The sequence below is a fragment of the Anomalospiza imberbis genome, chromosome 1 (genome assembly GCF_031753505.1).
Source record: "Anomalospiza imberbis isolate Cuckoo-Finch-1a 21T00152 chromosome 1, ASM3175350v1, whole genome shotgun sequence".
In the NCBI taxonomy this organism is placed as follows: Eukaryota; Metazoa; Chordata; class Aves; order Passeriformes; family Viduidae; genus Anomalospiza; species Anomalospiza imberbis.
The window spans coordinates 74,861,218-74,874,387 of record NC_089681.1 but is presented as its reverse complement, the minus strand read 5'-3'; the positions used below and the strand labels follow the sequence as shown (position 1 = coordinate 74,874,387).

Sequence of the window (13,170 nt, the reverse complement as noted above, 5' to 3'; positions counted from 1 at the left end):
ATTTGTTTTCCTTTGAAAATGAGGCCTGGCAAAATGAAAGCAGGAAACCCAGAAAGGAACAGATCTGCAACATTCACTGTGTCCCACTTCTGCTGCCAAATCCTGTGCTCAGAAAAATAGGTAAGCAATAAGGATGTTCAATTCCACTTCATTACCTGACACACACTATGGAAACATGTACCATTATAAAGATGCTGGGCAGTCATCACAGTTCAGCTCCTGCAGAGACAAATACAACTTGCCATAGTATGTACTTCCATGACGAGAAGAAAATTACACCATTATCAAAGCCCTAAATCAAAACAATATTTGAATCAATAAATTCCTGGACAACCAAACAGAAACTAGTCCTTCCCCTTATTCACAGTTTCTGTGCAACCTCTTGATAAACTGTAAGCCAATTCACAGCTGGATTATTTCTTAGATACAAGAAAGGCTCTCACATGGAGCATTTTAAAACCAGAGTTAAAGCGGAAAAATTAGTAATTGTTTGAGGGAGAGGAAGTTTCACATTCACCTTTGTTCCACTAGTTCCTGGCAAGAGAAATAAATACTCACCACAAGCATTTGTGTTTTTCCATAAAGACAACCATGCAGGGTAACAAAAGGTACACCCACAGGGGAGTAAAGAGCAATAATTTCCCAAGAGAAATGAAGACATAAGCAAAATATTCTGCTCCTGCCTGAGTGCCAAAGAAAACTTTAGACTGGACTATGCTGTCTAGTCTATACATACAGGCAGAAAGAAAAACAGTTTTAAAAAAATCACCCCTAAAATCTCACATTGGAACATTTTGATTCATGCACTCTGGCTATAGTTCTGATACCACAGAACCTTCTGTCTTTCTAGAAAGTTACCCCCTCTCCCACACAGAACAAATGTTCAAGGAATAGATAACATTGACAGGTGAATCACCTTAGAAGTAGCTTTTTGGTACTAAAATCAAAATGCAAATTCAACTGCCAAGTAGCATGAGACATAGCAATACCCAAAACCCATTGTATTGTACATAACTTCAGTTTTAAATAGAAGACTCTTAACTGAGAAGCATCTACTAGCACTTCAGAGGATTAAAATTACACACATTGTCTGGTAGTGACTGCTTTCAGAAGGAAATTTAAGACATCCATATTTCATCATTTCACATATGAAAAGTAAGGCATTTTTTTCTAAACTCCAATATTAACCTTCTACAACTTAAATGGGGGGTTTAACTCATCTTTGATTCAATCCTAGAATACATGGAAAGAAGCAAACCTTTACACCAGTAAAATAAGGATTCCTGACAAGTATTTCTACCAATCATGGCTAAATCAATTTGAACATAGCAGAAGTGATTGATTTATTATTATTATTATTATTATTACTACAACTTCAGTAATTAAAGTAACAATCTTCATTGTCTAGGAGAGCAAAAAAATGTTATCCTGGGCTAGCTGTTCCTCCTGAAGCAAGCAAAACTCAATGGAAGAAGCTTTTATGAAAAGCACAGATTACTGAAGCTGCCAGAAACAGTAACAAAAAAACACAGAGCCAGATTCTACCACCACAACTCTTGGGAGTATTCTTCTTATTTCATCTGTTCTCTGCCAAGAGAAAGTGTAGTCATTGAGAAAGTGTGAGCTTCTTTATCCAGTAGAAATGAAGACTTTTAGCATTAATAATATAAGGTAAAAGTAAATTATAGCTGAAAAACTCCAAACCAGCTGTAGACACAAGTTTACAGAGTACTGTTTAGAGATACTCAACTACTGTAATACAGCACTTACATTTGCCAGAACTTGCTGCAGCTGAAGTCTATTGCTTCTGAAAGCCCAGTAGTAGCTTTTCTAAACATAAGTAACCAGTAGAAGTACAGGAAGATCAAGCTAGGGAACATTTAACCAAACTGGACAGATGCAAATCCATGAGACCTAATGGAGTGCACTGGAAATGGCTGTGTGATCTGGCCAATGTCACTCACTTACTGCAGGAAGGTCGTGGTGATCAGGAGAGGATCCTGACAACAGGACAAAAGCAAAACACGGCCCTGTCTCTAGAACAGCTTGGAGGACAATCTAGGGAGCCACACGCTGGTCAGCCTCACCTCAATCCAGGACAAGTGACAGAGCTTCCTGAAAAATATTACCAAGCCTAGAAGGTGATGGGAAGTCATTATCAGGGATTTGTAAGTGGAAGTAATGCTTTCCCAACCTGACAGATATCAATAAGGAAACAAGTGGCACTAGGGGAGTACACGAGTGGTTTATCCTGACTTCAGCAAGGCTTCCCAACTTTTGTTTTCCATAGAACCTTCATATGGATGAAGCACAGTCTAGCTAAGTGGACAGTGAAACAAAACTGAAAACTGACTAACCTGCAGAAAGATAGGCCAGGCAGAAAGATAGTTAGAGAGCTAGAACACTTTACTCTGGAGATGAAGGAACTCAGACAAAATCCTATCATTGTGTATAAATACCTGGAGAAGAGAGAGAGTGGAGTAAAAACAGAATCTTTTCAGTGAGACACAATGAACAGACAAGAGGCAATAGTCACAAATTAATATATGAGCATTTCCATTTAAACATTAAAGCATTTTTTTCTTCTTTTAAAACCTGCAGGAGCACTGGAACAGACTGCTCGGGGCATTGTAATATCTTCATCTTTAAAAGTGCTAAGAAATCTGATGGCACAATATTCTGTGCAACCTGCTCTACTTGGCTTCATTTTGAGCTGGAGGTTGGATTAGAGATCTCCAGAAGTATCACTTCCAGTCTTTGGATTTGTGTATTTCAGGCTCTATAGACATTAAAATATGTCCACGAGTTGATTGGAAAATGTTGTAATGTAATTTTACTGTCTGTACAGAATTCCACTAGCAGTCTAGTACACTAAAACAATAAAAATTCCACAGCTAGAGGCTCTGGAGTAAGAGCACCCATGTTCTCAAACCATGCTAAAAATAGATTAGGACCTTCAGGCTTGTTGGCTACAAAAGAGGACAGTCACACATGAACCCGAGGAGGAAGGTCAGCTACAAGATATTCTTGACATAGAAGAGCATACAGTTAGCTTCAATTTGATGCTAGCACGGCTAACTGGAATTGAAATCCTCCTGCTACAAGGCCTTTCTTATACCTCTTTTAGCATATCCTGAAGTTTCAAAAATTCTAAAAGCTCAAGTTGTAATAGTGTAACAGTTTTTACCACATAATTAAGCAATAGTTTATTGTTCCCACAACCTTATTTTAAAAAAAAAGTTATGCATGACCACATTTGGAGTAGTGCATCCAGTTTTTGAGACCATAGCACAGGAAAGACGTGGACATGTAGGAACAAGTCCAGAGGAGGACCACAAAAATTATCAGGGTGCTGGAGCACATATTCTATTAGGACAGGCTGAGAAAGATGGGGCTGTTCAGCCTGGAGAAGATTCCTGTCAGCCCTTACTGCAACATTTCAATACTTAAAGAGAGCTTATAAGATGGGTACAGACTTTATAGTAGGCCTGTTGTGATAGCACAAGGGGTATTGGTTTTAAACCAAAAGATTTAGACTAGATATGAGGAAAAATTATTTTACAGTGACAGTGCTGAAACACTGGAACAGGTTGTACAGCAAGATGGTGGATACCCCATCCCTGGGAACATAAATGGTTGGGCTGGAAGGTCCTGTGAGCAACCTGAAGCTCATTGCAGGGGATTGAGCTAGAATGACATTTAAAAGGTTCCATTCAATCCAAGCCACTCATGATTCCATGCTGATGCCACTAGCAGCTTCCTTATAAAGTGTCAAAGAAAAGGCAAATGAAAAACTGGAATAGAAATACATTTTAATAGGTACTACAGAAAAACCCCAAAAACATCTGTTGAGTACAGCTGTTGGTGACCAACTGTTGCCTTTTGTCTTTACCTCCAGTGATGAACAAGATCAAGTACTGCCGTCATTTCACCAGAGACAAAATAATACAAGAGCCATGAGAACCATAAGAAACTCTCAAATAAGTGCACTTGTCTTCATCTGTTTCCACAACAGCATTATCGCTTAAGGATAGAATTTAAACAAAATACTCACTGCAAGTAATTATTACACAATTTAAGAAAAATTTCCAAGTTTCTCTTCTCTGTGCAGCCACTTACACAGAAAGAGGATTTTGTGCAATCTGGCAACAAAATAGTATTGAGCCTTAAATAGATGGCATGCTTCTCCACTATGCATGCAGTCATACAAGCAATAAAAGTCTGGACTCCCCATGAACTGACAAGACTACGCTTGTCATGTGACAACTAGACTTGATACAAATTCTATTTTACTGTGAAACAAGGTTGTGTGACTCTTGATCAAAAGAGGTTCTTTCCAGTTAACCATAATTGGTGTTGCGCCAGTGTTTTTGGAGTTCTCTTTCTTTAAAAAAACAACCAAACAAAAAACCAACATCATAATTGCTCCTTTTATAATAGCATCTGCGAATTTCATTTGGTTTTCTTTTTACAGGAGCAAAGAAGGACACTGAAGGAGATAATTTTTAAAATAGATTCATTGAAAAGAGTATTAAAACACCTTCCTCCAAGATAATGCTGCTTGAAAAGTCTTCAATGTAGCATTACTGCAGCTATTATACACATTTGTACACAAATTGCTGAGAAAGAAAAATGCCATGTGATTTCGGATCTTGATTTGACAAATTTATGTATTGCAGACAGGAATTTCCTGATCCAAAACATGGGCACGAAAAAGAGCTTCCTGTTGCTCACTGTACTCCAAGGGTAAAAGATCCCCAGGATACATTTTTTCCCCTCATTTACTTAAGGCAGAGATCAGAAAAGCATATAGGGTGAAGAGACCTATTTTGCCAAAAAATTACTTTTTTTGAGTTTGGATACTGGCACAGAGTTGGAACCTTTTCCTTAAATACCTGCTCAGACACAGCCAACTCAAGCATATCAAGATGGTAGCACCTCTTTTATTCTTCAACTCCTTTAAGGAGGTCTCACATAAACCTGTCCTCAATGTCATGTTGGTGCTAGAAGGCACACAAGTAGATTTGGAACTAAAATGAGAGGTATGATGAGACAGAACTAACAGCTTTCCCCCGCCAAGGTCAGCTACAACACTATGAGTTCTCAACCTAAATGGTACTTTAAGAATAAAGTTCTGCACCTTGTCTATCTCATCACAACCTGCACATCTATACACATGGAAAGTGTTGCATATTTCTTCTTCTCATCAAGAAGGAATAGATTTTACTGGGAGCCCACCACCTGTTTTTCAGCTTTTGAAGGTCTCAACTCCTTAATGAAATAGTTGTCCTAATTTAGCAAAGCACATGTCCTGTATTAAAAAATAGGGCATAGCTAACAATAAAACAAAGAGCAGAAATAAACCACTTGTGCATTTCAGCCTTCAAATGTCATCCACTGCCTTCTGCCAATCACTTTCCTAACACAAACAAGACACACAAAGGAGCAAACCAATTCCTAGTTAGGAATTGTTCACAGAAGTAAGGAATCCAGAAGTGGCCAAAGGATTGAAACTGCCAAAAAACTAAATTTGCTGAGGAGATTTTTGGGGTTAGCAGTTTAGACTTAAAACTGCTCACCCAATTCTAAGTACATATTGATTTTTATTTTTTCCCCATCACAAGGAGTGATATAGTATCCACTTCAGTATGGATTTTATGAAGTCCAGTTTGGTAGAAGGATGTTCAAATTCAGTTTAGAAAAGTTACCAAAGCAGTCTTGTCTCCTTCCATGCCTTTGGGGAGTGGGCAAAAGAAGGATGAGGATGTGCAAGTCCTGGACTCCTACTACCTTAGCTGAGACAGGTCTCCTAGAAGCTTTCCATGTCATACATCCCCAGCTTCTAAGTTTAGTCAGACCTCTGACTAGCACCCAGTTAACATTTTTTTTTTAGTTAAACAGAAGAGTACCCAGTTAATCTTGCACCATGCAAAGCTACCAAGTCAAAGATAACTCCCTAGAGTACAGTTAGTTAGCTAATATCTATTAAAAATAAATAAATAAAAAAGAGACCCTCCCTTGTCCCAGAAGCATTTTATGAAAGAATAACATTTTATGAAATAAAATGTTAGTCACTAAGTTACTTTCTAAAAAGCTATTGATAAAATTAGCAACTTTTAAAAGCCTAAATCTCCCACAAATCTGTAGTTGTGTGCCTGTGTATAAACACACATTTGAATTAGACACAGGCTGGTCACTTTTTTAGAAAAGAAAATTCTGTTTTATGAGAAACTGACAGCAGCACAGCAGCTCACTTAAGTGCTGTGTCCGACCCTCCTCCTGCCCCTGCCACGCGATCTAGACAACAACATGCAACATAAGCACTGAGCTTAGAGCAAATTTACTTTTTGGAGACAAACTGAGTAAACACACATACACACAATCATTTTGCATTGCTCAGTTGAGAGTTACATAAAAAACGAACATCATAAGCAGCATTTTTGAAGATTACTTTTGGTTAAGAGCAGTTGGCTGCTGTCAAACTTCAAATTCCCTTAAAAAAAAAAAAAAAAAAAAAAAAAAAAAAAAAAAAAAAAAAAAAAAAAAAAAAACACTGCTTGAAGGACTGACATTTAGAATACTGCTATACTTCCAGTCTCAACTTTGATGTTAAGAGGTAAGTCTCATCTCTCTGAAGGTAGCTGAGTGAAATTCAGCCACAGGTAAAATGCAAGAACCAACACTGGACAAGTACCAAAAAGCAGAATACAATCACATAAATAAGTGCAACATCAAAAGCATTATTAAGCAGCACCCTAATGTTTACAGTAGTAGCATGGATGTTAAGGTTAAAAAACAAACAAAAAAAAAACCCCACCAGAACAGTAAAGTAAGACAGTGGTAAGTGTGATATACTGAAGTTCATGTTTAGCAGGTCAAATAGTAATGTGTAAATGCACCTTAGACATCAAAACAAGCTGAGGAAAAAAATGCACAGCCTAGGAGCCTTTTAGCACCCAACTTGATGAGACTCTCCACTTGACTCTGGGAACCTCACAGGGTAGAAAATAATAAATACCAGAAAGAAAAACTGCCCTTGTTTCTGAAGATGCAGTACACAGGAAAGATACCTCAAGGGGGTGCCACAATTTTGTAATTAAATAATGTAGTAAAAACTAATTTATTGCCTTTCCCACTCCCTTCCACTCATTACAATTTCCCACAAGGCTTCACAGAGTCTAACAACCAATATATATAATTGGTAAATGATTATGATTCAACTCTTTAAGCAAAAGAGTGCAATACTATTATGTTATACTGTTTTTCCCAGCTGACATAAGCACTGCATATGAAATAAATCAAGCAACACTTTGTGAAGAAACAAATCCTAACATATGAAAAAATCTATAGGTCGTGAATGCCAGAACTTTTGGATGAAAAAGATTTCCATGCACAACCTCAGGTGTGTCAGAACACCTGCCATCACTGAATTAGCAGTGACCTAGTTTGAAATGAAAGGCAGCATTCACAATGAGTTAGCGTCCAACAGCACCTTCAAGAAAGAGGACAAGTCTGAGAGCCTGGCTCCATAATGCAGACCTCGACCATGCTTCCCAGCTGAAGGGACAGATTTGAGAGGGTAACCTGCTCCAAAATGAACACAGACTGACCCATTTCTCCACAGTGCTACTTGCTGGCAATTCCTAGGAAGTTTAGCTACTGTATACCAGGTCACACATCATAACTAATGCCACCTTTGTGGAACCATGTTGCCTGTGCTTTGTAGCAACTGTATCTCATGACAAAGGCAGGTTTCTGTGCTGGTGCTTACTTTAGCAGAACACTGAGATCAACACAGGAATTCTCCCTCCAAGCGGTTTGCAAATAGAAAATGCTACAAATAAAAGTTTGAAGAAGGAACATTTTCAAAGTAAGAACAGAGTGAAAGTTATTCCTAAAGAGTTTACATTAAAATCTTCCCAAATTAAGTATTCAGATTCAAAAAGAAAAAGTTTGTCAACAAAGCTTATGGTTCAGAAAGGATGTTGATTTCCTTGTCTAAGGTGCTGTTTCACCTATTTCTCCCACAGTTTCGTCTATTTCTCCCCTGCCATCCTCTGTTCTCTACAGTAACAGGTTCCTGTGTTACATCAAGTCTTTAATGATACATTTTAACTGATCAAGTGGAGCTCATTGTCACCAATCCTCTCTAGAACAGCTTCTGGATGGATAAAGTGTAGGAGATGCCCAAAGAAAGTTTTATCCACAATTGCAGGTTTCTGGACAGTTGACTTATTAAAAGACATTCGTTCATCTGGTCTGAATAGCAGTATTGTCAAAATTTTGTGCCATTATTTAGCTCCTTTCAAATTTGACTGGTTCTCAGGTCTCAGTTTAATGAAGAAGTCACTTGTGAAGAAGACATGTTGAAAAGTTATTTTGCAAAGCAGCAATTTCACCTCAATGCCACAGCTTCCTTTCATATGTAAAAACACAGATTATTCCTACAACTCATATCACAAAGTCAATTTCCTTGTACTACAGAAGCCTGCAGTTTTAAAGTCCTTCTCCTGAGGATGAGAAACTGCCTCAGGTGGTAAGAGGGACAGCATCCAGTTAACTTTTTCCCAAAGGTCCCATGCCATCAGCTGGCACTACCATCAGCACTCACCCAGCCTCATGCCCAGCACAGAAGGTTTTTCTGGGCAAAAGCATTACAGAAACACTGCTAAGGTGTCTGATCAATTTGGCAATAGTTAAAGGGCAACATCCTTCAATTCAGTCCCTCACCTGTGATGATTAGTGTCTTGTTTGGTCAGCTGCAACAGCATTACATTTTAAGACAGGTCCTTAAACAGAACACCTGACTTTTGACAAAAGGCTGCTCTCTCCACTATCAGACACAAGGCCTCCTCTTATTTAAAAACCAAGCAATGAGCTAAATAAGTGAGAGAAAGTAGAATGATTTATCATCATGGCAAGAAAGTGAAAGACGGCAGTAAGACTCTTGCTAAGGTAACTGATGATTTCCATCAGTTTATCTGTGTAGGCAAAAGCCCTACAAGTTCTGCTCCATGATAAAGTGGATTTCTTGCTCCAGTGTTCTCTTAGCATCCATAGCACTGTTCAAACACAATTGCTGGAACACGTTCAGAAAGACTCATCTCAAGCTTTAACATTTCAGTCTGAACCTACTGCATTCTACAACAAGCCTGAAATCTCACGCTCCACATATTTTTCAGTTAAACAGATTTTCAGGAAAAATCCGCCTTTAACAATTATTGTAGAAGTTCAAATGAAAACTAGGAAAGTGAACTTGTATTTAATATTTTACATTTACAAAGAGGTAAATTCCTGTAAACAAAGTTTTGTTTCTATATTAATTTGTCATAATTTCTTAAATGAGAGCTGTGTTCATATCCTAAAAATCATGACATGATTTTTTAGGTAAGCAACTTTATTTACATTTAAGCTTCACTCACAGCAAGTTTTATCCTTAGAAAATTAAATTAATGAAAAACAAACACATTAAAAGGCACTGTCAACTATTCACCAGACTCTATATACTGATTTAGACTCCTCAAACATATAACTGTCCCATGCATCTTAACAAGACAATTGTAGCTTCCAATAAAATCACATTCCATAAAGCCTTGGCCAACCAAATAAATAAAGGCAGTCCAGTGTAGTTTATGTGATCAGTCACAAACAGTTAGCTGCCTGAGATTGTTGCATGCACAGCACAGATGTGAATTTCAAAAAAAGTTTATTACTGGTAGTGTAACAATGTAGCAATCTATGTAACACCCAATTTCCTGGTCATAAAAGCTCTCTATTTTAGAAGTGGTATCTTGAGCAAGAGTTATCCTTGCCCTAATATATCTGTTCAGCATTGAGATGAGAAACAATTTGGGCAAATTAATGAAGCTCTGAAGTTCCACAGAAGAGAGGAAGGAAAGCTGTGTGGGGAAAAAAAAAACAAAAAACACAACAGACATTTTAAAAATCATTTGCAGTTATCTTAGGTGGGATTTCAGGCAGACAACAGCAAGCAGCAAATGGCAAAACAGCCTTCAAGAAGCTCAGCTAACTTTTCTCTACCTCTAAAGTGACATACCATAGAGCAGCACCAGCCTACAAAGCCCAATAGGCTCAAAACTGTGTACCACAGACACCACTCCATAAACTTCTAAATTGATATTCTGGTTGCTTTTAAAGTACACAGAAAATGGTGTTACCCCTCCACCTGGGAGCATAATCACATCCTACTAAAAAGCAAGTTTTTACAGCAATTAAGTGGTTCATTTGCCAAAGGCACCAAAAGCCTTAGTAGTTTATGGGGAGGGGGCGGGGGGGGAAGTCTCCCTTTATCAGGTTTAGATTTGTTCTCCTCTGTATCACTCAGGAAACAAAACTCCTATGAGAGCTTCTCCAAGTTTCTCAGTATCTGATGATGCATAGAAGTTACCAGGAAACATGATCTATGAGGCACATTGATGATGAAGTTTTGGTCATTGGGCTTGGGGATTTTTTTAATTTATTTTAACTTTAAACCACTATTCTACCTAATTCTCAAGACAGGTAATGGTCTGCACCGCAAAGATTAATTTGCCACATGTAGTCTGCATTCCTGGGATCCAATCTCCACTCTGAAAGGAGGAGAGAGGCAAACTAAGAACACCCTGGTAGTACTAATCCTCCTCTTCCTCACAGTGCCTATCACGTACTTCTGGAACAGTTTCTCTCCCCTTCACTGAGGGCAGCAAAAGACTCTGTGTCAGTCACATTCCTCCCCAAAAACTGCACATTTATTGAAGCAATCAGTCCTCTGAATTCACAAGAAAGCTCAGGCATGCATCCACACCTTCCTGTCATAGAAGTAGACACCCCCCAGCAGCATGCCAGAAGTATCAACGATGACCCTTTCAACTCTGGTGAAAACTAAGATTTCCCCTTTCAGGAGGAATCCAAAGAGGCTTTGATTGCAACTTCCAGGCTCACCCCATTTATGGAGGAGTTCTTCTAGTGATGGTATCAATTGACTGAAACCCCACAACAGGAAGAATATCTTTAGCTTAAAGCATCTGACTTAATCAACTCTTCAAAAAGCAGAGCTCATTTGGCAATAAATGAAAGGAACTGCAGAATCTGCTCTAGAAGCAGCGTCTTTCCCCCTTCCTTTACACAATCTTCATGCATATTTTGGATGCAAGAGGTGTATTCTTTGGCAGTTGCCATCTCAACTCCCAAAGAATGGAGCAGACCACAAGATCACCTCCCTCACTCCACCTACAAACCCTCAACAACAAAAAAGGGGGTGATGGTGATGATCATCTACAGTCGCCCAATATACCAAGGGAAGGCATACATCCTACAGAGTTGCCTAAATACTTGGAGGGCAGTACATATAGAAGTCAGCTAAAAGTTAAAGAAAGCTCAAAACTAGCTGGCAGAAAGACAAACTTTCTGTATTTGCCATTGGTTTGCCTGACACCAGCTGACTGTTCCAGTAGTCCTTCACACCAGAAGCAAAGCAGCTGAAATTCATCCCTGATGCAGCTCCAGCGAGACTAATATGTTTCCACAAGAACGAATCAGGTCCTGTATATCTAAAACCAAGCCCACTACAGTTTCACTGAAGCGAAATTGCAGGAGTACAATCTATGGATAACAGCTGGAGAACATTAACTCTCCCCCCAACCCTTGCCGGGGTTAATTTTTTTCTTTCTGTTCAGACAGGAAGCAGTCATATAGCATACTGCATAATATAAGGATCCTGGGATATAAAGACGAGTAGAAAAGGATTACAAAGAGCGCTCTACAACTTTTTAGCGAAGTTAACGCTGCCATAACCCCCGAGCTGCATTCGAACAGCAAGCCGCGCCGCTGCCTCGACATCATGAGCTGAGACAGCACTTCAACTCCTTAGTTTAAACTTAGTGGAAAAAAAAAAAAAAAAAAACAAAACAAAACAAAAAAAAAAAAAACAGAATTAAAAGTTAAGGGTGTTTTTTAAGGGACGCAGCGGGAGACTGCGTCGCGGATCCGGGCGAGGGTCGTCCCGGCCGGGGAGAGGAGGACCCCGCCGCGGCGCCCCCTGCCCGGTCACCCCTCCCCGGCCGGGACGACCCCCGCCGCTGCTCCAGCTCCCCTCTTGCTGCCCCCCAGCTCACCCTCGCTGCCGTACTGCTTGCCATTGTTCGCGCCCATCCTGCCGCCTTCATGCTCGTCGCCGCTTTCCCACGCCGCCGCTCAGCATCTCTGCCGCGGGGCACCGAGCGGCCGCGGCTGACGGAGTGCAGCCCTGGGGCAGTGCAGGGGGTAGAGCCTCCAAAAGTGTTCACGGCGACATGTCCAAAACAGCCTTGCAACTTCCTCCGCTTCTTCTCGGGTGGCCGACACCCTCCCTTCCCCAGCTCACAAAAAAAAAAAAAAAAAAAAAACAAAACAAACAAAAAAAAAACCCACAAAAAAAAAAAAAAAAGCTTTAAATGCGACAGAATCAAAAATGCGATGTATCAGTGCGCCCTCCCCGCCCCGGTTTCCAGCCGGGGTGTCCGGCCAGGAAGGCGGCTCCAGTTATAATCCACAAGCAGGACGGGCGGGACGGCCTCCGGGCGCTGGCTCCACCGCCCCGCGGCTGGCGCTCGGTTCCTCCGATGCTTCAGCGCCGCTCCGCCTTCCTCCTTCTCCTCGCAGCCGTGCCGCTGCCGCCTCCTCCCCCGGGAGGCCGCCGCCAGCCACTTGTTGCCCGGGGCGGGAGGAAAGGAAGCCTCGGCCGCAGACTTTTGTTAGCGGCAGGCGCCTCCTCCCGGCGCCCAGCGCCGCCGGGCCGGGGGAAGGGAGGGGATGGGGATGGAGGAAGGATGGAGCCCGGAGCCGGCCCCGGCCCTTAAAGACACAGCGCCCGGCACGGGGGCTCCCCTGGCCACTGTCCCCCTGCTTCCCCCGCTGTCCCAACAGAGCGGCACGGCGGGGATGGCTGCGGGGGCTGCTCTCAGAGACCCGCCAAGGACGGCCCTGTCCGGGTGTCCTTCCCACGGGGAGGATAGGGTGTCTGCGTTCAGCACCTTCGCGGCACCCCCGACCCCGTGCAACTCAACCGGGGGCTGACAGAAAGTCTCCGTGTGTAGGAGGAAGCCGCGCAGCAGGGACACTTAACTTCTCGTTCTCTCCGGCTGCTCCGGCGTTCGAGCTGTTTTCTCCTTGCAAATGGTATTCCCATAGTCA

The 13,170-nt window shown here is 41.1% G+C and overlaps 1 protein-coding gene across 1 annotated transcript in view; it reads right to left on the bottom strand.

The window, feature by feature from the left end:
* FBXL7 (F-box and leucine rich repeat protein 7) overlaps positions 1-12,763 on the bottom strand; it is a 173,556-nt gene extending 160,793 nt beyond the window's left edge. Inside the window, exon 1 of the mRNA XM_068197018.1 lies at positions 12,114-12,763. Coding sequence (XP_068053119.1) covers positions 12,114-12,150 — 37 coding nt within the window. The 5' untranslated portion in view covers positions 12,151-12,763. The remainder of the gene's footprint in view (positions 1-12,113) is intronic.
* Between the last annotated feature and the right edge of the window lie 407 nt (positions 12,764-13,170).